Genomic DNA, 24,344 nt, shown 5'->3' with positions numbered 1-24,344 from the left:
AGAGTGCATAATAATGGGGCTGCCCATGCTGACCCCTGTCCACCGCCCAAAGCACCAACAATGGACACATGTGAGAGATGCACTATGGGAAGAAGGCAAGCTGGCACAAGCAGTGTGATGCTATGTTGGAAAAACTTGGGTCCTGCTATCTCTGTGGATATTCTGTTTTGACATGTACCACCTACCTAAGCACTGTTGGAGACCATCTACATGGGCATGTTATTCCCTAATGGCTGGAGCCATTTTTAGCATGCACCCTGCCACAAAGCAAATATGATTCAGCAATGATTTGCGCATCAACAAGTTTGAGGTGTTAACCTGGCCTCCAAACTCCTCAGATTTCACTATAATCAAGCATCTGTGGGTTGTGCTAGACAAACAAGTCCGATCCATGGTTGCACCACATTGCAACTTAAGGGACCTAAAGTATCTGTTGCTCACTTCCAGATACCACAGCTTCAGGGGTCTAGGGGAGTCTTTGCCTCGATGGGTTAGGGCTGTTTTGGCAGCAAAAGGGGCACCAAAACAAGAGTCACGATGTTATGCCTGATTGGTGTTCATATATTATGGCTGAAAAAGCAGCAATTTCCAACATTTAAGCAGTTTCACCTAGTAAGCATGATTGTCAATACCTGTTCATGGAGAGGTCTATATTCTCTATATTCGGACATTCCCAGAAGGTGTTGGGTGTAACAGTCTCAATGAGGTTGGCTTGCAGGTAAAGGTACTGCAGCTTGCCCAGGCCTCGCAACATGCCCTCTGTCAGGTTCCTCAACTTGTTAAAGCCCATCTGGAGAACCTGGGGAGGCAAAGACAAGTGGGATTAGTCTAATCTCTGAAGACCTAGCCTGTGCCAGGCATCACTCACCACAAGCTGGAAACATACGGAACAAACAGATGACGATTCAAACAATTCGTGTTTGACACCGTGATCTAAGCCCGTGTGCTGCGCTGAATTTACTGAGATCTTTCTTGTTCACATTTTACCTCCCTGGCTTAGCTCCAGCAGCCGGATAGATGTGTAAGCATGCCAGCTCATTATGGATGTGTTGAGATTGGTTTGGTGAAACACTTTGCTTGAATATTCCTGGAAGCCATAATGAGCGGGTGTTGTCATTCTCATGTCTGTGTCCATCTGTGCGTATATCGATGGAAGAATTTCGATCTCTTTAGACCCCTGTTTTGGTTTACATATTATTCTAAATAGAACAGTTTAAACTTGTAATATATGATAAATACAGTTTGAATAAGTCTATGTTTATTGTAGAAATCTATAAGAATAAGTAAAGAAATGGTATGCATAGTTTGATTCTAAACTATTTGTCTCTGTGAACTCCAGAGGGCTGTTTTATTGTGATTACTTTCACATAAGATTGACAATTTCACCATATAAATGAAACATTAACCTCTATGTCAAAACAACCCAAGTTTGATATCAACGATCATCACTAGTGTAATGTGAGGGTTCGTCATAGGCTACTAAATCTCTGACCTGTTATAAACATCAAGATGGACACAGATAACTTTTCCAGCACTAACTTCAGAATTCATAGTACTTCTATCAGTAGTCACATCATCAATAAAGACTAGTAGAGAGCTGCACATTCCATCACATTACCTCCACCATGTTTCGCAGATGTGCTATGCTGTGGATCAGAAGCTGTTCCTAACAATGCCTTGTTGTAGACACTCTGCATTTCCATTCATGAAGGCATCTCTGCATTGTAGACTTCACGAGTGATGCACCAACCTCCCTGAGAGTATTTTTGAATTGGTTAGTTGGTATGAAGTTCTTTTTCTTTACCAAGGAAAGAATTTACGATGATCCACTTTGGTTGTCTTCTGTGGTTTTTGAGGCTTTTTGGCATGGTCGAACTGCATTCATTATTTGTTAGAAAGTACCAGATTTGGTCACTCCTAAAGTTTTTGTGGCCTCACTGACAGGCCTGCTTATATTTAATCTCCCTTAAAATAACAAAGAACCTGGCCTCAAGTGCCCATGAAACTGCTTGTCAGTCAATTGTCCAATCAAAACCTGTCCCATTGTCCAAATACTTATGGACCTGACTGTAAAATGGCAGCCACATGGACGAACTGCATGGACGAAAACCACCTTGAGGAGGGGATCAGATTACTAGAAATGAGATAAGGCATTTGCTTTTGACAGGGAAAGTGGCAGAACTGTATTTTTATTGCATACACATAAACATACACATACATACTACTACTAATAATACTAATAATAAGAAGAAAAAGAATATATTCGGTTGGTGCATAATAGTATAGTAATTTGATACCAAGTGTTAAGTATATATTGTGTAATTGGATTATTAGTCCTCTGGTGCACTGTGGGATTAAGCAGCAGTTTAATGTTGGATATGCACTCTCATATGCACAAACACTTTGTTTACATTGAGACTGATGGATTTCATTTAGTTACTGTGTATACTGTAAAATTATGGAGCACTTTTTACATTATCCAAATACATCCAAAGAGTTTGAAGAGTGCATTTCATGTACCCAAATAATACTGTAATTTTCCACTGCTGTATGTATGTGCATTGATGAATGTGCACCTATATGGAAAAACCTATGAATGCATATTGTGTCAGGACGCACCTGCAGATTAAATTGTGCTGAAAACGCTCCATCTTCTACGTAACTGATATCGTTCTTGGTCAGGTTCAGATAGGTGAGGTTGCTGAAGCGACTCAGTGAAGAATAATGGACCGCCCGTATCTTGTTCTCGTTCAGCCTCAGATCCACAATAGTGCTATGGAGAGATGTGTGAGATCTCTCAGCATCCAGCAACTCGGGAAAATACTGTGGAAATAAGTTTCTTTGTAAGTTTTCGTACCTGTTAATGTGGGAGGGTATGGCCTCGTAGGGAGGCTGGTTCATACTGCAGATAGCCAGCCACACGAAGCCTTTCTCCCCTTCAATAAGCCAGCAGTCTGCCTTAACCACCGGCAGCCGCATCATTGAAAGCAGTGCAAGGAAACAGAAGAAGGAGCTGGCTGTAGACAAGACCACTGATGAAGACCCTCCAGTCGTGTTATGTCGCTGCCGTCCCTGTTCAGTGTTCTGGGCCATTTGGGATGTCATTGCAGTATCCGCTGGAGAAAGCCGACCAGAGTTGCTCGCCATCTAACATTTATTCTTGTAGACTGGAGCCATTGCGAAGGGAGGGTGGGTGTGTTTTTTAACGGTTATATTTTCATGAACAGGGATTTGCTTTTCTTGAGAATTGTGACTGTTCCACGAGCGGCAAATGTGCCAAACCGAGGAATTGCTAAAAGCTTGAAGAAATAGTGTGCATGAATGGGATGTAACACTTCATTGGTAGTATGTGTGTCTAGGTAAACTGTATAAGTCGATTAATTAGCGGGGTCACATTTGATTTATGTATGATTTGGCAAGTGGAAGTCGTCCTAGTGCCAGATTGGCTGGTATTCATGTCTTCTGTGGCCATCTGCACCTCTGATTGGACAAGCACCTCTTTTCTTTCTTCCTCATTGCGTGCTGCTCTGTACTTGGTGTGAGAACCGGTCCCTGGAGGGAAAAGGAGAGAGAGCGAGAGATGGGAGGAGGGCGTAAGAACGGGATTGCCAGTAACACACAGTGGTTTGTTTGTGAGCTGCAACAAAAACAACCCTGTTACCAGCACGATGAGATAAAGGTGCTTATTTTTTTTCTTATATAACAGTCTGACGTGTGCACATGCATACTCAAATTTAGGCATGCGTACACACACAATTTTTATATACAGTGACATTTCTTGACAAGTCCAATTAGTGTACACACTGGCGCAGATACACAAGCACCTGCAGATCTGAAAAATACACACAGCTTGGTGCTGCTGCTGCGAAAAACAACACAAACAGACACACACACACACACACACACACACACACACACACACACACACACACACACACACACACACGCACACATGTTTTCTGCAGTTCCATTAGCCTCTGGGCCTTGATGGCCAGGGCTAAGAATGGCCATGGCTCTGATACTGTATCTAATTAATTAATCTGCTCTAAATAAAACACTTCCTGGGAAAAACAGCTGACGTATGACGGAATAGGAGAGACGGGGAGGCGGGAAAGTGAAAGAGGCTCTCACAGGGCTGTGCAGAGCAGGAGGAAGAAAAAGTGGGTGCAAGGGAGCTGCAAGGAAAGATGCTTGGGGGAGGGGGGAGAGAGATGGTGAGATGGAGAAGAGGTTGAGGTAGAAGGAGGAATAAAGCAGTCGGTGGTGAAAGAGACAGCGGTTCTGTGGGGAGAAAGAGGAGGCTGAGAGGGGAAAAAGGGATGTGGTGGGACTCTGTTCAGGGAAATTGCGAGAATAGTGGCTCCCTCTTCTCTCTTCTAAGCCTTTTTCTCTCAGCTGCGAGAGCAACAAACAGGAAGTGACATCACCGAGGTGAAGGAGAAGGAGTAGGAAGGAGCAAAAGGTTGGGCCTTCCTGACAAGCATCTCCTGGCTGCTGTTGACACATTATTGATTACGGCGAAGCAGAGCGGTGCTGATGTGTCACCTCTGATCTGAGGACGAGGGTAAATGAGAGCGGCGTACTTGTGGGGAATAGGATACAGTTCCCTTCGACTTTTTGTGTCCTTTTAGAGAGCTGGCTTCTGGAAACATTCACATATAGCTTGTTAGTAATGCATTCACATAATGAGTAATGGCAATGACATTTTTCACTTTTAATGACACATGGGTTTGTGTTGATACCCTCCGTGTTCCCTCTCATAGCTCATCAGTCATCTGGCCTTGGTCAAGTAGGTAGCACTAAACCTGCAGTGGTTTGGAGCTCGTTGGATATTGTGTTAAAAGGAGATGAAAAACAAAACAAAACAATAGGAGTAATCTTTCACGCACAACCATCATGTCTAGACAAAGATATTGAACGGCACAGCAATTGTAAGGCACAACTGTGCTCCAAGTTTTCTTTGTCATTTGATTTATCACAAATGCTATGTGTTTTTCAGTGAGGGGTTTTTGAACTTCTAGACTTGCAGGGATTGATGGCTTTAACTTCTCCAGTATGCAGTTTGTCCCTTTTCCTCTTTGTCCTCTCTCCCCTCTGTACCTTTTCTCATGCATGTCTGACTCCAGAGCTGCATGTTTCTGATGCACGGTGACTGTCCCCACCAACCGGCTGAGTGTTTACTGTTATATTGTTCGTGATTTGTTGCTCCTCTTTTCTCTCTTTGCTTTCCCCTCACCCCAACCGGCTGAGGCAGATGGCCGCCCTCCTCGAGCTCGGTTTACGTCGGCGGTTTCTTCCTGTCAAAACAGAGTCCGACCGCCTGCCGTTACAATGTAAAGTTCCCCGCAATAATCGCTGTTGTGAATTGGCACTTTAGAAATAGAAATGAATTGAGGGGACCCCCCCTCCCCCCGGAAGCCTTCTTCATAAATGTGACTAATGTACGCTGGCATGCATGAGTGTTTACCGGTGTGTAGCCATATGCATGGGCTTTCCCACCCAGTCAGCATAATCTATAATTGATGGTGAGACTTCCTCCCACGTTGCATGAGGCAAACTACCTAGATGGGACACGAGAGAAAGTGTAGGAACTGCTGCCAGCAACACACACTCTGATGGGAGATGCCCATTTTGCTGACCAGATAAACTCGAGTAAACAAACTGTTGAGAGGGAACAACATGGTGGTGTAGCAGGGGGTGCAGTGTGTGTGTGTGTGTGTGTGTGTGTGTGTGTGTGTGGGGGGGGGGGGTGTTAGCTAAGATGCTGATTTCCACCTGACCTCTTTCTTTTCATACTGAGGCAAGTACAAGGGTCCAGGAGACAGAACAAGAGTGCAGGTTACCAGAAAGAGAGATCCAGTAGCAGTTACTAGCTTTCACTTGACCTTCTTTGTAGTAAAAAGTGTAGTAAATACACTTGTAGTAGCTAACGTGATATGCACAGAAGGAACTGTTAAGAGCCTGTCGGCCTCTTTTCCATTTTGCATCATTCATTGCATTCCCCGACCTCGCTCGCACTCTCCGCGTGTACGCACGCTCGACGCTGCCTCAGCTGTCGAGAACAGGCATGTGGAATATTTCAGCACTCAGCATCGTGACCGCCTCACTTTTCAGTCATGTCACACTCAAAGATTTATAGGGTACAAACTGTCATCCCGAGAAAGACTGAGACTCTAACCTTGCTTTGACCACGGTGGTGTCATGGCTGCTGTACTTTAAGGTAATGTTGTGTAGATGCGCATGTTCTCTGAAACTCTGGAAAAACAAGCCACCCGGGGAAAGATTCATATAGCTGTGTGTGCACAAAAGCAGAAAAATGCATACGCTGTCTTCTTGAGAGATTTCGAAAGCCACGTGTATGCGCAAATCTCAGTCACAGTGAGATTTTACGCACATGGCCGAGCCAACTCTTTGCTCGCATCTTTAGCCACGAGTGGACACAGATGCTTTCTTATTGCATCAGTTCCATATAAAATCGCTGTTTGCAACTCAGGTTAATGAAGAAGTGCAATTTACTTTGGGGAGGATGTGAAGAAAGTGGAGAAAGGGAAATGTGGCTTTGATTGTTTTTGGAATTAAAAAGAAAAGAAAAACAGAACGGGGATAAAAAAGAGCAAAAGAACCTGGCAAAAAACAAAATATTAGACTACAAACAAAAGGAAAAAAAGAGAAAGCAGACCATTACACATGGTCACAGCTATTTATAGCATCAGTGATGATAGACCATCGTAAAAGCACTGGCTGTTTTGCTTCATGCTAGTTATTTCTCACCTTATTTTTCATCTTTATGCTATTGGACTTGGCCTTCTCTAGAGGCATTTTTACAGTTAATTTTTACATTATAAAAAACACTTTGCATTCGGGGAAGGTCATATTATATGCATGTTTCTTTGTACATACACAGTTTATGCACACAACCTCTGTAAACACCCCTAAAACTGGTCTTTGTTACACCTTCCTCACATGATTATCAGATTATTGAGTCTCGCTGATTTTCACCATGATTTTTATATTGTGTCTTTGTAATATGGAGACATAGTTCTGACTGAATCTCCCCTTTAGACCCTCTTGAGCACTGGAGCACTCTCCTTTGAGAGTCACTATTTTTTATTTACTCTTGTTTCCATTTCAGATTCTGTTACTCTCCCTTTTCATCATGATTTTTTCTCTTTTTTTGGTCAGGCATAGCCACAGTCTCCTTCCTTTTTTGAGCGTTCGTTTTCCTGGGAGATTTTTAGTATCCAGACAGAATTGCATAATAAAAGCGAGGATGCAGACCGCATCATTATTTTTATTTTACCTGTTACTCTGTGCAGTAAAAAATAAGTGTGTCATCTTTAACAAGGCAATAAATGTACAGTCCAGTTTCCTTTGATTTAATGAATCTAAATAACCTCAAATCACAAACATCCATCATCATACGCTCATTTGCAAGAAAGGAGCTTGTGTGAAACAGCAGCAAGTGGCCCGTAAAACAATAATAAACTATTTTCAATCAAAACACATATTAAAACATTTTAAACTATCAACAAAATTTTTAGTAGCATCTTTATTGTATTTCTGATTTTCGCTCTTCTTCTCGCTCCCTGCGTCAGCGCTACCCCAAACAAGTGGGAAAGATCCACAGCATGACTCAGAAAAATCTAAGAGAGTCAAGCAGAGAAAGTAGATTGCAGATGATGTATCCTGTTTACAAAGCTGAAGGCTGTTCTTTCTATCTCTGCTGAGAAAGCTACAGAGTTGCAGTCCTGTTGGTTTGATATTTTACACATTTCAGAGACACCTGGTTTTAGGTTACGCCCTGAGGCTAAAGAGAAAGAAACAAGTTTTCTGGTGCAGATCCCTGAAGGGTTTATTTTATATGCTCTCATTTAAATGGATCAAGGAATATTTAGTCGGTGTTTGTCAGCTGCATATAGAGAGGTTCACGTCAAAGGAAAATCCTGAACCCTTGACTCCTGAAAGGTGTCCATTAAGTCTCTTGTGCTGTAATGGGCATTTTGTCCCCCTATAGGGAAGGGTTGCTTCTCATCAATGCAGTATTGTCCTGAGTGATCAACTTTAACCCTAATGGGCATGGTCTCTCAATCCAAAGGCCACAAGGAGTCACCAAGTGAAAATAACTGTGCTCATTTACTGTGAATCTTCAAGTCACCAGATGGAAAAGTCTGCGCTGACAGGTTGTACAGCTCTCTGCTTCACGGTCATGAAAGTACCAAGTGAGGGAATATATATTTTATTTTATTCCAGGTTTCTAGTAGCACTCAGTTTTCTTTTCCTTTGGGTGATAACTTCATTTTATCATGCAAACACTCACCTGTTTATGCCTGCAATTACCTAGTCACACAATGTACCAGCAGTACTAAGCATAAGATCCAGCACACAAGTCCGGGGCTTCAGCTAATGTCCACATCAAACATCAGAGTCAAGACAAAAAGCGGTCTCCGTCACTGCAGCCGTGATGTGAGTGTTGATGCCAGATGGGTGAGTTTGAGTATTTCTCAGACTGCTGATCTCCTGAGATTTTCACAACATGAAAGTATGGCTGACGAATCTGCAGAAACCACGCGATCCAATCATGTCAGCATGGACCAGCATTTCAAATGGATGTTTCCAACATCTTGTAGAATCTATGGCATAAAACATTTAGGTTGTTTTGACAGCAGATGGGACTGGTCGATGTAATGACGGTTTTCATAATAAAGTGCTTGGTGTTCCTACTTTGGGATAAACTGGAAGTTTGATTAAAAACCTGCATGATCATTAAAAAGATCAGCAGTTTTTACCGCTGCAAAATTTTTTAACGTAAATGTAAATTAAAAGTAAATGTTCTTACTAGTAGAACTGAATTGTCTATTTTTTAACATCTTCTACATCATTTTTCACTTTTTTTCCCCCCATGTGACCGATGAGCAACACTAAGGAGATGGGTTGCACTCCTGGGCAGGCTGTGAATGAGGCTAAAACATGCGCGCATTAATAACAGGGATACTGTCATATACCCACATACATAAGGAGATGTAGATCCCCATTTCTGTGTGTAGTGGTGCATCTCAACTCATGCCAGTGCTTTCATTACCATTCAAAAGCAATGTGGAAAGCAGCAGCGGCACAAAGCGGCTGGAAGCCATGAACGGAAAAATGATGAAGAAGGTGAGGCAGAATGAGGAAGACAAATGACCTATATTGCCCATATACCTGTATATGTATGTGTGTGTATGTGTGCATTTACTGTGAAGTCGTACTATATTTAAATGTAAGTAGAAGTCCTGTCAGAATAGGTTTAACTGGTATGCCTGTAATAATAGCATAATAATAGCATATTAATGCAATGGTTTCATCTGGAGTTTAAAATTGTATACACTATTCCACTATTTCTATAACAAATAGTGGAATCTGGCCATCTCCACCCTGAAACTCATCAGACTGCCTGATGCATGCATTTATTGCAGCAGTGCTTCTCACTGATAAGACCCTCACTGTTAACTGTTGCTGTGTTACGGCTTATGCAAACCTAACATTTCCACCTGACTCTACTTTACTTTAAAAGCTTTCAATGAGATGACATGGTGGAGTTTTTTTGTGAACCACTAACTGTACATCTGTGCTTGGGTTTCCTCATAAACTGTAAGAGATGAACATGTCTGCCATGACATCAGTCTGTGCTTTTTCGATGCCTCGTTTGAGACTTTGATTGTGGATGTTGCTGTCTTGTATTGTTAACTTAGCCCACAATTAGCTTCACTTACGATTGAAAACCACATGTGCACATCTGCAAATTAGCAATTACACATTAGGCCAGGTGTAAGCACTTAATTTCTCCAACAGGTCAAATGAGAAACTGGGACTGCTGTGGAGGGTAAATGTCGTTCACGCAGTCTTATGAAAGAACGATGGCCCAGAAGGTTAGCTTAGCTTAAATTCTGAATCCAAAAATACTTAATAGCCAAAAAAGGGTTTCATCCTCTGGAATAGTATTAAAAATAACTACTAATTGCTTAAGTTAGTATTCTCTTACACAAACAGTCTGAAGAATTTCAGTTCAACTTTGTTTTCTGGGTGTGGTGTTTAGCACTGTCACGTCAGAGCAGCTCGGTCCTGGGTTTGAGTCTGCCAGTTGACCGGGACCTTCCTATGAGGAGTTTGTTCTCCCTGTGCCTGTGCAGGTCATCACCGCGAACTCCAGCTTCCTCCCACACCCGAAAGACAAGCATGTCAGGTTAACTGATGATCCTAAATTGGCTATAGGTGTAAATAGGTGTAAATGGTTATCAGTCTCTCGGTGACCCCCTGAATTAGAGTTTTCGCCTTGTACTTGATTTTTTCTTACACCCACTAGACGTTCTACAAATACTGTCACATGCATCTTCTCTTAATGCTGTATGTTGATTTGCAAGGCTATTTTGGGATTGCTCTCAAATTATTTGGGTATTTATGTAACCAGCACAAATATATGGACGTTAGCAGTGTACAGTTTTCCCTTTGTAGCTTCAAGCCCTGACAGAGATGTTCTAGACAGTCTTTATGATGCTTTGAGTGCATCGTGTAAATTTGTCTTCTTAAAGGCTCGAAAATTCAGAAACTCATTTCTCTGGCAGAGTTCAAAGCATTCATTGCAGCTGTGTGAGATGAATCCTTGGGAGTTGTCATTGCTTTGAATAAGTTTTTTTTTCTCTTTTTTCTTTTTTGGGGGGGATGCTAGGCCTGTGTCTCTCTGTCGTTCTGCCTGTCTGTCCCCAGAACTTTTTACGCTGTATTATTTATCTAAGACCTCTATCTACAGAATATGGCTGTCTTATCGGTGAGGACTCCCTTGCAGATTTTGGATCCCAAAAGGTGCAATCTGGTTAAATATAGATTTAGCGTTAAAATGGAGCATAAGTGAATCCCTTTCCTGTGTTTTGATTATGTTCGATGCTTATTGATTTCCCACGCATGTGAAGAATTCATCTTTTCTCAGTATCTTGGGACCTCACAACAAACCGTATCACACAGTCAGCTCTGGGCAGTACAAAAGTCCTCACACACACACGCACACACACACACACACACAGACTTTGCACATTTGTGCAATCGATGAAAGTGAGTCATCTGGATTAGGTTAGATTACAGAGCAAGAAAAGGCGAAGAGGAATGGAGAACGAGAGAAAAAGAGAAGAAAGGAGGAACGGGAGTTTAAGGAAGTCAGATCAAAAGCGCCACGCTCTGAGGCAAGTTCTACTACATCTCTCACAACCGGGAGGCGCAGCACGAGTATGCGTCTGCCTGTCGTCCGCGTGATTCAAAGACATCTGTGAGAATGTAATTTGTTTTGACTCTCAGTCTCACCCATCCCTCCCCACTCTCCCCCCACCACAGTGATTGACTATTACGGATATAAGGCTTCAACATCACACAACATCACACGTCCTTGAGGGAGGAATGAAAGCAAAAGCGTCTTCTCTCCCCCTCTCTACTCAGTCACGAGGGTAAGGGGTTTAAAAAGTGGGGGCGGGCCGAGGAGTGAGCGATGGATGGAGCGAGGGGTAGAGGAGTTTGGAGGTTAAGCTGACGTCCAGACTTGGCATGATGGACGTTTCTATAAGAGATATGGAAACACGGAGCGTGACGGACATTTCTATTATAGAAATTCTATGCTGCTTGCTACCCAGCAGTTGGGAGCGAGAGAGAGAGAGAGAGACTTCTATGCAGTAAGGCATGCCAGACAGGACAAAATGTGGAGAATAATGCTATTGATACAAGCTTGTACTTTTCTCATCCTGATCTAATATCTGTGTCGTATCTGTCTCTGTCTTTTTCTCCATCACAGAGTGTCTTCCTGTCTGTCTTTCGCTGTCTTTGCAGTGAGAGGGTTATGCCAGAATAATAGGCAGTGCTGATATATATCTCCTCCACGGGCCCTGCGGTGCTACACTTGTCACTCCCCTGTAGAGAGATGTGGACATGTGAGATGCCGTGGATGATCCTCTGTGGCGAAACATTGTACGGTTACGTAATGCATTTGGTATTCAGAGAGGAGAACAAGAGGAAGGAGGAAAGATGGGAAGCAGAGGTGGAAAGAGTCACACGGCTCAGTAAATGAGGGCGAGGAGCTGACTGGAAACATGCCACGTAGTTCATTTTGCCTTAGAATTAAATCTCCCATTTCTTACTCTTAGTATGGAGTGCTGAGTGTGCTACCTGAAAACAATCACATCTGGAGGTCTCTTTAAATATCAGTTGTAATCTTGTTTTTACTTGTATTCTTTTAGCATTTGAAGAACAACAACTACCAGAAGACAGAAAAAACCCCTCATCATAAAAAATTAATTAACAGTTTTAAGCTACTCATCGAACATCTTTGAACATTCAGCCAGTGCAGATAAACGCAGAGAAACTTGAGCTTCCAGCTACAAGCAAGCGCTTGACTGATATTAATAAAGCAAGCTCATACTGGAATGCCTCCAAAAGAAACATAAAGTGCCACTCTGCTAACATTTAATATTGTGCAAACGTATTTAGCCGCCCCTCATTTCTTTAGATTTTTATGGGAAAATGGAAAATATGCGCAGTGATTTATTGAATGTGCAAACATACTTGGAAATACAGAACAGTAGGCAAAAACAGAGTTTGTATAATTTCAACAACTTTGAAAGTCAATATTTGGTATGACCACCTTTATTCTTTAACACAGCGCTGCTGCAGTAAAAATACTATTTTATGCCTGTCAGACAGAGATTTATTTTTATCTTTGTTCTTGTAGATTCAACTGAAGGAATGGAAACAAATTACTGTGAATGTTTTGAGACAAAGTGCCTAAAGATGCCATTGATAATTGGATCTTTCTGTGGACACAACACTGATTCATCTGTTGAACCAGTGCTATCAATAAAGTTACCTTTTGTCACCAAAAGCTGATTCTGTTCATCTGGACGTAGCGTTGTCAGAGGGAGAAACGTCACATTACATAATGACTGAAACCAGCCCACTGAAGGTACAATGGGCTGTGAGGTCAGTTCATTGATCATTAATATGGAAATTCTCATGACCATTGTTCAACAACCACTAATCATAGCCCATTGATGAAAGACCATTGATCAATGACCATGACTCCATAGAGAGTTGAGGAATGGCTGCAATCACAGCACTGCAAGATGGCAAAAGATGTACCCTTAGCCCCCCTCCTCAATTGGGGAAACATGCAGTCAGTTGAGACTGAAGAATCACTTGGATGAGTGACGAAACGTTTCTCCCACAAAACGCTACGTCCAGATGAACAGAATCAACTTTTGGAGATTTACTTACCTGGATGATTGAGCACACATCAAGAAGTTACCTTTTGTACACACACACACACACACACACACACACACACACACACACACACACACACACACACACACACACACACACACACACACACAAAGACCTTGAAAATGGTCAGGTACAAGAAGTGGACTGAAAAGGAGTGAAAAAGCAGTCAAAGAACAACTTAGGCTGGAGAACTATCGCTCAAGACCACTTTTGAAATGTTTGAGAAAATGTGGGTGTTTGGAAGCAAAATATAAAGAAATAACGGTCGGTTCAAGAGTTTTGCACAGTATTATATAGAATTTATTCAAACGTTTCCAAAGTGAATGTAACTGTTCACATCTCAGTTCCATTTAGAAGTAAGGAGACTGCCAAACATTTGCAGTGTAGCACATTTTCACAAAGTGAATTCAAAGTTGAATCAAAGAACTGTTTATTTTGTCAATTTAAAGGTAATTTAAATGAAGGAAGTTTCCCACATGTCATGCCAAATGTTCGTCACTGCAGTCAGGAACAATCTCAACTCACATTTAAAACTCATTTCAGATAATGAAAGTTTGGAGTTGTCGTGTATGCAGAGTAGGTCGTAGCTCAGGACAGAAGTGATGGTTAAATGCTCGATGCTGCGTATTCACAGTGGCTGATGACACAGATCTGACCACAGATGTTCCTCAGTTGTAGTGTTCAAATCTGATTCCCATCTCGCTGTCTCTCTGTAGATTTGTGAAAACGTAGCACAAAGCCCTTTATTCAACAATGATAGATATATTTTAGAACTCTGTTTATATGGGCGTCCCTCAAAAAGCAATTTCTCCTCAGCAGTCAGCATTTCTGGGTCCTGGCTGGTTCTAAGAAAAAGACCTTAACTGAAGGTGAGAGAAAAGAAAAGTCCTGGCTGAATGGATTCATGTTTTCTCGTCAGTGGTTCAAAAGGAATAAAGAGCTTGTCTTCATAACAGTCTTCCAAATATTAGATTTCTTTATGACGCCAGGGTCTTATTGTTTAAAGTATGAGTTTATTTTTTCTCAGACATGTTTTTGTTGACAGACTGAGATCTCTGAGTCACATACACAATTTTAATACTTTAAGATACATTTACTTCATTTTTGAGTAGATGAAGGGAACAGTTGCCATAAACAGACCTTGAGGTGAGATTATTTTGTCAATTGTTTCGTTGCCAAGGTCAAGAATAGACTCTAAGCCACAGCCTCACTCCCTCCTACTGCTTATTTCAAAGCAGCTAACGAAGTGCTCTTAAATTATGCATTAAAAACTAAGTAAAGTAATTAATGATTTGCGTTAATTGCTTTGGTTCTAATTAAGAGAATTCTCTCAAAAAGTCATGTAATCTCGCACAGCCCTGCGCAACCGTGTAATGATACCAGCTCGTAAACATCTGACCACTTGTTACGGACCATCCATCTATCCATGGTTTGATCATCTAGTAATCTCATAAGGCATCGTAGGAAGCACAGATAGTTTACTTCCAACTCTGACATGTCAGTGCCCCTGTGAAGAAAGGCAAGTCCACAAAAATAGCTTTTCTAGTGTGGTGCTAGAGAATGACTGCCACAGAGCTCTGACCTAAAACCAACAAATAAAAAACAAGAGAGTGAGCCAGCTTTTATCACCACAGACATTAAAAGAGAAAGCCGTGGCACTCTAGCAATCGGGAAAAGGTCTTTATTGAAGTATTCTCGAAAGCCAAACGGAGCCTGTCATTCCAAAGAATCAGCCAGCAGCTACGATCTTGCTGCACTGGCACACATTCATATTAAAATGTTCAATTTCAGCTGTGTGGTGGGCACGTGTGCTTCAAATTGAATAGCATTTGGAATTTTTCAGATTCTCTAAACCTTGACTGAATTCCCAGATAAACAGCCTCAAAGCATGACACAACCACCGCCATGCTCGACAGGGGCAATGGTGTTGTTTTGATGAATATGTAGTATATTAGTGCTGTTTTTGTGTCAAAGATACCATTTACATCAGAGCACAACACATTTTGGAAGACTTGGTGTATCTTGTTTCAAAATTTAGCCAGGCTTGAATGTTTTTCTTTAGTTTCAGCTCCTTAACGAAAGATCCAACGATGAGACACCCCCCAGAAAAGGAATGCATTTACAGGTTAAGGCCACTGACATTTTTTCCCATAGAGGGGTGCAGAGGAGATTTAGGAGACAGGCAGTTACTCTAGGAGACTGTAGAACATCCTTAACCCATCAGCAGGTCTGGAGAAGCCGTGAAGAACTTTTACAAACATTATAACAACTCTATTTTTGCCTTACATACATTTCCACGTATGTTTGCACATTTCAATAAGCCACTGAGTCTATTTTCTATTTTTCTAGCATCATACAAAGAAATAAGTGGAAGCTAAAGACTTGTGAAGTCCCCTTCTGAAAGCTTTCACCTTGCTTTTCAAAGGAATTGTACAGATTACACATTAAATTGTGGTCATATGTAGTATGCAGACTTTTTGAGTTTGTGACATATTCATGGTTCCAAAGCTTCTAGATACCAACGAGACCTTGAACCCACATTAGATTCACAAACGCTATTTTCGGTAGAAAATATTCACCTGAAAATTACCATCACACGATATAGCTCTTCTCCAAAAGCCGATGTGCATCCATATCCGCACGCAGAAACATACACAGATGCCTGCGTAACAAAACAAACACACATACAGGTGTGACAACTGCGAGCGTGTCTGTGTGTAGGGCGTCTGCCTCTCCAAACAGGCAGTAGGCCAGAGAGGGGTTTTAACACACTTAATGGGATTTCACACTCTGAAGTACACACGTGTACACACTCTCGGACACACACTAATGTTGAAGATAAACATGTCTGAAAGCTATGTGTGATCCCAGACAAATAAACACACACACACCCACACATGCACACTCTCTGATATAAAAGGATTTGTCAGGCTCCCACATTGTACACATGCAAAATTAATGGACTCCAATATCCACACAGAAACACGACTGTTACTCAGTCATTTACAAAAGAGATGTGGCTTCACACACCTGACAGAGTGAAGACGCAGAAACACAGACGCTATACAAATCTTCCATTATGTGTCAGCCCAGGATTGTTGGTGTCGTGGTCTGGGTGGTTTTCCACAGCATCAGCTCCTCCCCACTGGGTGGAGTCTTTGTTGTTCCTCACCTGATGGCAATCGGACCAGCAGTATTTATGACCGGCGCACTCAACTGGTCTTCGCCAGATTATCTGCCAACTTTAGTCAGTTCTCGGCCTCACGTCCGTTCCTTGGTGACTAATCGTGTGTATTAACCGTATCTCTGTTTTTTTCGTCAGCCTCTGAAAACCACCTACCAAGCTCTCCTGGATACCCGTTTGCTGCCACCGGTAATCCCTCTCCGTTTTGGAGCTGCCATTTTCTCCTGCCTGCCTCCCTGCCTTGCATGCAGCACCCACCTGGACCTCTCCTACCTCCCCCCTCCACGCAACCCCCACCTGCAAGCTTGTAAGACAGCTCAGTGTACTATTTTTTAGATTCACTCGCAACCCTCTGTGGGATTCCCCTGACTGCTCTGTCCTCTGTTTCAGTGCCCGGGCCCGCCACAGTTTTCCCTGCCCAGTACCTGCACCCAGTTATCCCTGCCATCTAGTTTTCACCACAGTATTTTTCTCTCGCCTCAGACATCTAGTTTATGTTCATTGATTCTAGTCTGCACTTTCTGTTAGCCTCTGAGCATTGTAAAAATAAAGTCTCTTTTCGTTACACCTCACCCCTGGCCTCCGGTTTTGAATCTGCGCTTGAGTCCATCCCATGTCCACGGGCCACTGCGCCTGACAGTTGGGGCTTTACCGGTGCTGTGGTCATGGTGACCTCTTATTCTTCAGGGAGTGTTTAAGGAGTGCTCTACTGAAAACCTATATTTTCAATCATCTGGTACTTGGTGTCTCAAAACTTGCTGAATGCTGCACCAAAAAGTTTGTAGCTCGCCTTTTTGCAGAGAACGACAGGTGTGGTAGGGTTGCTTTGACTGCAGTTAGAGCAGAAATTGAATCATAAGTCATTATTTTTTGATCTGTGCATTTATGTTTTTTTCTGTCTTGTCACATGAGCGGTTGAGCAACTTTTTTTCCATCCCTCTTGATTGCTATTAGAAACCATGTAAGGATCGACTTAAACAGATTAAAGGAACAGTTCAAACCAAAAGCAATTTATGCAAAAATTTGGCTCAGTTCTTGGAGTTCTGGTTTCTCCTGCCATCCTAAACATGCTGGTTTATTTCTCAAGCATGTACTAATATGAGCGTAGCAACTCTGGTTAAATTGTGACCGATAACAATGAATGTATTTCCATCCAGACTGTCAAAAATGTGCACACATACACAGGCCAAGGTGTACTAATGTGTGCACACAAAAACCGCCATAAAACATTGGTAAAATCATGTGTGAAATGCATTCATTAAACACACTAAAAACATCAACTGTGTGGAGTTATAAAGACCCGGAAAGCTTCACCAAGTAGCAAGCAACAAACTTTCCAGAGCCACTTATCAAGTCTGTGCGGTGAGAATTTAGCACTCCAATAAAATTGATTTTCTTCAGATTTATTTCTCTAAGAATACATCTGTTTGGGACTAATGCTCAAAAACAGGTGTGTTTGGGGATCAATTTAATATTTCTCAAGAAGACAGGCTACAGACTTCTCTCAAAGTGGATGGCATTTTTTATTTTTTTTTTATTTTCCCCAAACAAGAAACTCTGCGGTAGTTATCTGTTGTCTTCAGAGCATGCAATAAAATATGGGACCTCTACGCTGAGAGAGTGAGTGAGAGCGAGAGAGGAATTTCTTAGTAATAGAGCTTATGTGCTCTGGTAGGTGGACCGTGTTATGGCCTGTCTGAAAACTTTTGCAAAGTTTGGCATTAGAACTTCACCAGACAAATGACCCGGGCCACATACCATAAGTCATGGAGGAAAGCATCTTTCTCTCTCTTCCTCTTTTTCTCCCTCGCTTTCTAGTTCTATCTGTCTCTCTCACTTAGGTGCACACACACACACACACACACACACACACACAGCTAGCGGCAGCTGAAGCAGCATCACTCAGACACCTCAAGCTGTTAATTTCCTTCCTGTCTTGATACATGCAGCCAAGTGGAAAATATTATAGAAGCAACAGCAGTGTGTCCGCTGAGCGCTCACACAAGCACCCCAATCTCTTTTCACCTTCTGACAAACACGTGGTTAAAAGAATCTGTGCGACTGTGCCAGGAGTGCCTGCTGGCTGCTGTTTGCTTTGTGTGTGTTACTGTGTGGCACACACTGGTGAGCTGGGAGGTCGGACGTAATGGAAATGCGGCTCACCTGCTTTCCTGGTTGCTGACGTGCCGACTGATGGAGAGGCGACCTCTGCTGTGATGGTGGGGACAGAAATTGAGATAAATGATGGAAATAATGGCACACCATGGTACAAACTTTGTTTTTCTCTTTCAACTATGCATAACTGGCATTCAGTTTTGATACTGTGCAGAAGGCTTCAGGGAGCCAGACATTCTTGTAATTTTATAGAAAGTGGTCTTGAGCAGTAGTTCTCCAGGCTTCCTGGAGGTCTTTCAAAGTTTTTCTTTGGACATGGGACTGATTTACAATCATTTTCACTTCAGTCGTTGTACCTGACCGTTAACACTGACCTGTGAATTATTGAAACATAAAATGCACCTGACTAAAAGTATGAATCAGTGTTGTGTCTACACATGACAGATGACTTAGCAAAATTGTATTTAATTGTATCTTTAGGCTCTTTTTTTATTAGTCAGTTGTAAATGCACATAATTTGTTGCCACTTCTTTTGTTGCATCTATCATAGCATGGTGTGCAGTTTGCACTTAAAATTTTGAGGAAACTGGAAAAGAAGCCACAGAAACTGCTGTTGGGGAACTTGTTGAAGTACCATCAGAGTTTGGTCCACCATCTAATTCAACCTGGAAAACATCTGATTTGGAACAGCTTCATTTTTCAGCATGACAGTGATCCCCAAAAAACTGCTAGTGTTGTAAAAGCATACATCAGCTGTGGATTGCCCTTTTCTGAGCCTGCACCTCAATGTTATTAAAGCAGTGTGGGATCATTTTGACTTATTTTGGGTCCAGTTTGTATGCCATTTGGCATACCTCAGCCTTTTCTCCCTTTTTTCCTTCCTTAAGACTGACTTGACAACCACCCTTCTACTGAGACTATTTCTGATGGGGCTTTAGTGAACACAGTGGCCAAACTGAACAGCCAGATCCATCTCCCAGGTCATCTTTGCTGAAGGAAATCTGCTTGAAATGGTCAGATACAAGGACTAAACTAAAATTGTGTGGAAAAGGTAGCTAAAGCCCAAAAGAAAATGACCTTCAGAAGACCTGGAGAACACTCAAGACCACGTAAAAAATTACAAGAAAGTCTGGCTTCTTGGAAGCAAAATATAAAGAAATGACAGATCTAACCACTCTCATTTAGTCGTTATTCCTCTTGCTTATATTGGCCGTTGTTGCTGCTGCTACACTTTCTTTGCCACTTTTTCCTACACTCTCATAATAACCTTGTTCAAAATCTCTCTTGCCCAATGACCACTCCGCCAGTTTAAGCCAACCTGCCCCTTTTCCCTGTTCTTTAAATCCACTGCGATCTGTCACTGTGCATTTCAGGCTCTGTATTGGTACATTTGGACTGTTCAGGCTGGATGTGTGTCATCCAAACTCTGATCCAAAGTCTTTACCTCAACACCACCATCCTAGCCTTCCAAACGATCCCTCCTTATTAAAAGGTATATTGTCAATATTTTACAAGAAGCTCGATGACAAAATGAGAATATAATATTGTGTAACTGAACATACTTTTAAGCAAAGCTTCCCCTGCTCTCAGCACAAAACGTCTTGTTTCACTGGAACTCTAAATTTCATGCAAATATAATTTTACTTCCTTGATATAAAGAGGCACAGTTACTCCTTCATTTTATCAGCAATAAATGCCTTTATAGAGTCGTTTGTAAATGCTGGCTAATCACCCTTAGTTTGTGTATGTGGGGATATACCCACATACACAATGCTAAGTGCCCAGAGTGAGGGACAAAAACAATATCCATGTGCAAAGGATTTGAAAATGAAAGTGCATGACCCAAATTGGGACCGATGGTCTGTTGCCCTGCTACAATTTGTCTGGCTTATTTCCAAACACTGTTGTTATTTGCTCAGACTTGGCAGTAGTTAGTAATTCTTCAAAAAAAGGGAAAGTCAGCAAATGCAGATGCCGTGAACAAAGTGGATTATGTATTATGATTAAAGTCTCTGGGTCCACCTGTCACAGGATATTGTTGTGGGCCAAATGCTGGTAAAATTAATTATAGATTTAAAGTAGTGCAATTCTGCAGGAAAAAAAAACAGGAAGAGCTGCTAGCTTCTGAAAGAAGGTCATTTTTTTCTTTTCTTGGATGATATCTGTTCAGTGAGAGGCATTCGTGATCTCAAGACTCTTCTTTGGTACTAAAAACATGAAAACAACATGAGTTATCAAGATGACAGTGCACTTGGGTTGATTTGATAAGTAGCTATTGGCTCACCAAGACACACTAAGTGGATAACAGGCAAAGGTGAAAACTTTCTCTGCTTCAAAGAAGAAAAAAAAAGCGGTGTGCTGCAATAATTCACCTGGTGCAGATGATAGAATTTAACAGCAGAAGTGCTGTGGGCAACTTTGCTGATTTTATTTATCCATCCTAAATTCAGTAAGACTTTCTCTGTTTTGTGACTGTAAGATTGCAGTCCAGGTCCTGCAATTTGGCTTCAATATTGGATCTTAACAATTTCGTCCCACCTTTTTTTGTCATAATGCACCTCCATCAACTTTGCCCCGGAGCTCGGACACAGCCGCTGCAGCTGCCTCGCTGCCATTAACTCATCTGTAATCTTTAGTGCTTGGTCCAAAGTTGCAGTAAACAGTTTTGCTTGCTTGCAACTTGGAGTTTTATTATCCAGTAATCATGTAACACATTGCCAGTAAACTGCACACAGCTGGACGATAAATTCTCTGCCGAGCTTTCACTCGACAGAGTTTGCACTTTTGTTTTTCACCTTTTCTATCTAAAACAGCTGTTTTGTTTGAACCCCTGGTACATTAATAAGATCTTCAGGTTACCATGTAATAAAGAAGATCACAATTACTGAACATAGTGAACCTTCAGTTGTTATTTAACAATCTCAGCTGGATCGATTGCTCAAATACTTAGCTGTTGCACTTTAAACAGGATACAAAGTGACAACAGCACTGATATGTGTATCACGTTTCCCGCTGATACAGGCACAGATCAAATCATCTGTGTCGCATCTGGTTTGCCCGTGTTTTTTTTTTTTTTGGTTGTTGTTTCCTCTAATGTTGCTCTACTTTGTCATCCTGGCTGATGAAATATTTGTAGTTTTACATAAAAAGCCCGCGCTGGGCTCCTTTGACAGTGCAATCAAACATTTTTAAACTCTCAGATCAAGAAAATTCCAGCAGCATCCTTCATCAGCTCTGCTGGGTGCTTTAAATTCAGTCTTGTCTTAAGTATGAAGCAGTTCGTCTTTCTTAAAATTCGAATAGTGCATCGCTGCCCGTTCTGGACTAAACTGCTGGTGAAATTTCCAAAGCAAATCTGCAGAACAGTCTCAATGGATCAAATACTCTGTCTCTGTGTGTAAGAATAAACATGTGGTTAAACAGAGCTTAATTTGAACAATCTGAACTCATTCGAGAAAGTTAAATTACCTGGAAACATTTCATATTTCCTAGAAGTTTTCTTACTCTTGATTGATAACTTAATTGATTCGATCAGACTGACTGACATATCTTCCTAGTAACCATCCTCAGATTCTGAAGATGTTTCTAGAAGGTATTTTGATGTAAACACTGCAGACCTGCCACTGAGGTACAGCCTGTTCATAATGAATGGTATTTGTGATTGTTTTGAACGAATCAGGTTTATCCTGGCACATTTTCAAAGTCTGAGCCCTGTCCCTGCTTTTTCTTTTCACCGTTGTGTCTTCTAGTGTGTGCCACTGTGTGTCTCTCTCTGTCCATGTGTGCTTTCCTTGTCACCTTTTGCAAGGATAGTTTATGAAAAACCAACCTGGGATTTGTTGCATATTTCTGCTAACACACAAACAGACAAGGAAACAGAGAGAAAATATCCCATTTATAGTCTTCTAGTTCCTGTCCCCCACAGCTTGATGCCTCCACTGCCGTGTTTGACTGTAGGGGTGGTATTAATGAGGTGATGCTCAGCGCCTAGTTTCCTCTAAACATGCCGCTGGAAATTGCGGCCAAATGGTTGAATCATCATTTCATCAGACCAATTTCCCCTTCTAGTTGTCGTTCAGGTGGCCTCTGGCAAAACTCCCAGCATGTTGTGATGTGCCTGTTAGTGAGGAATGAAGTCCATCTGGCCACTCCACCATTAAGGTATAATTGGTGCTGCACTGAAGGCTGTCCTTGTAGAAGGTTCTCCTATAGCCAACAAGGAACCACAGTATGGCTCTCATCCATCCCTTATTACTCATTTTGACTGGGTTTTCAGTTTGACTGTTGGTTGCTTCACACTTCTTCTGTTCAAAGTAACTTTGTTAGAAATTCCTTTCAATGCTTAAAGTATTGTCTTGTATCGATCCCCAGATCTTTGCCTTGACACAGTCCTGTCTTGCAGGCCTATGGACTGCTGACTTGACCTAACAACTCTCATGATAATGTCCAATATTTTATCCACCCTTAGGAACCCAGAGTTTTTAGGTTTTTTTCTCCTGTACATCACCACAGTGGATTTTAGGTCAAACACTCACCATGTGGCAGACTTTCAACTTTAATTCAAAGGGTTTAATCAAAGTGCTGCATGAACTGTTCATGAATTAAAGCCATTTTTATACACGTCCCACATTTCAGAGGCTCAAAAATAATTGGACAATTGACTGATACAATAGCTTCATGGCCAAGTGAGGCCTGTTCCTTCAGTAGATCACAGCAAATTAGGCAAATAAAAGATCTGGAGTTGATTCAAAGAGTTGAATTTGGAGCTCTGGTAGTCATGAAACTGTTCATCAAACAATTGTCCTGTTACTTTCGATCCTCTGAGAATGAGGGACTGGATATAAAACTGGCTGTAATTCCAAAACGTTTTTATTATTATTATTATTTTAAAGCATAAAGCATTATTTTTGAACTAAAGCCAAAAGTTTGGATTTCAACCACATCTTGATTGTTTAACTTAAGATCCACTGTGGTGACACACAGCGACAAAACCTACAAAAACTATGTCATTTTCCAAACATACTCCCAAGAACCCAGCTACAGTATTTGAGGTTACATAACTGTATCATTAAATACACCATATCTGTTCTTTAATATATGTGTGAAATGCTTCCTGTGGCCACTGGAAGGTGCTATCACATTAAAAGGGGTCGAATTAACACAGAATTCATTGTTATCAGTTTCACTATTTCATTCCATACAGAGTGAGTGATTGTTGGGTGTGCAACCAACACAGAGTGATTGTGGACAGTTCATCAGCTTGATGGTGATGACACTACAGGGAGGTAAAAATACTGATTTGTTGAAAAGTTGGCTTGAATTGAAAAAGGAGTGACAGCACGCTGACAGGTATAAAACATTCATCAAAGCACATCAATGCAATTCAATTCATTTCAATTCAGTTTTATTTATATAGCGCCAAATCACAACAACAGTCGCCTCAAGGTGCTTTATATTGCAAGGTAGAGCCCACAATAATACATACAGAGAAAAACCCAACAATCACATGACCTCCTATGAGCAAGCACTTTGGCAACAGTGGGAAGGAAAAACTCCCTTTTAACGGGAAGAAACCTCCAGCAGAACCAGGCTCAGGGAGGGGCGGGGCCATCTGCAGCAACCAATTGGGGTGAGAGAAGGAAGGATAAAAGCCAATGGCTGCAGTTAACATTTTTAATGGCTTCTTACGCTCACTTCATAATGAAGAAGTGTTACGTATGTTCTCCGTGAGTAGCTAAAGGAACAAAAGTAG

At 41.7% G+C, this 24,344-nt stretch overlaps 1 protein-coding gene across 2 annotated transcripts in view; it reads right to left on the bottom strand.

Annotated features, from left to right (window-relative positions):
* The window catches only part of LOC146572241 (protein ELFN1-like), a 133,828-nt gene that overhangs the window by 10,326 nt on the left and 99,158 nt on the right, over positions 1–24,344 (bottom strand). The window contains exons 3-6 of one of the 2 annotated variants that reach the window (XM_085276273.1): positions 18,641–18,688; positions 2,858–3,552; positions 2,620–2,773; positions 633–799 (exon numbers count right to left, since the gene is read on the bottom strand). In XM_085276273.1, coding sequence (XP_085132399.1) covers positions 633–799; positions 2,620–2,773; positions 2,858–3,147 — 611 coding nt within the window. In that variant the 5' untranslated portion in view covers positions 3,148–3,552; positions 18,641–18,688. The remainder of the gene's footprint in view (positions 1–632; positions 800–2,619; positions 2,774–2,857; positions 3,553–18,640; positions 18,689–24,344) is intronic. The other variant, XM_085276274.1, reaches the window with a different exon arrangement.

Source organism: Mchenga conophoros, linkage group LG6 (assembly GCF_057382185.1).
Source record: "Mchenga conophoros isolate Kocher_MC1m ecotype Shallow Benthic linkage group LG6, M_conophoros_male_GT1.1, whole genome shotgun sequence".
Taxonomy (NCBI): domain Eukaryota; kingdom Metazoa; phylum Chordata; class Actinopteri; order Cichliformes; family Cichlidae; genus Mchenga; species Mchenga conophoros.
Note: the sequence above shows the minus strand (reverse complement) of the source record. Positions and strands in the feature narration are given on the sequence as shown.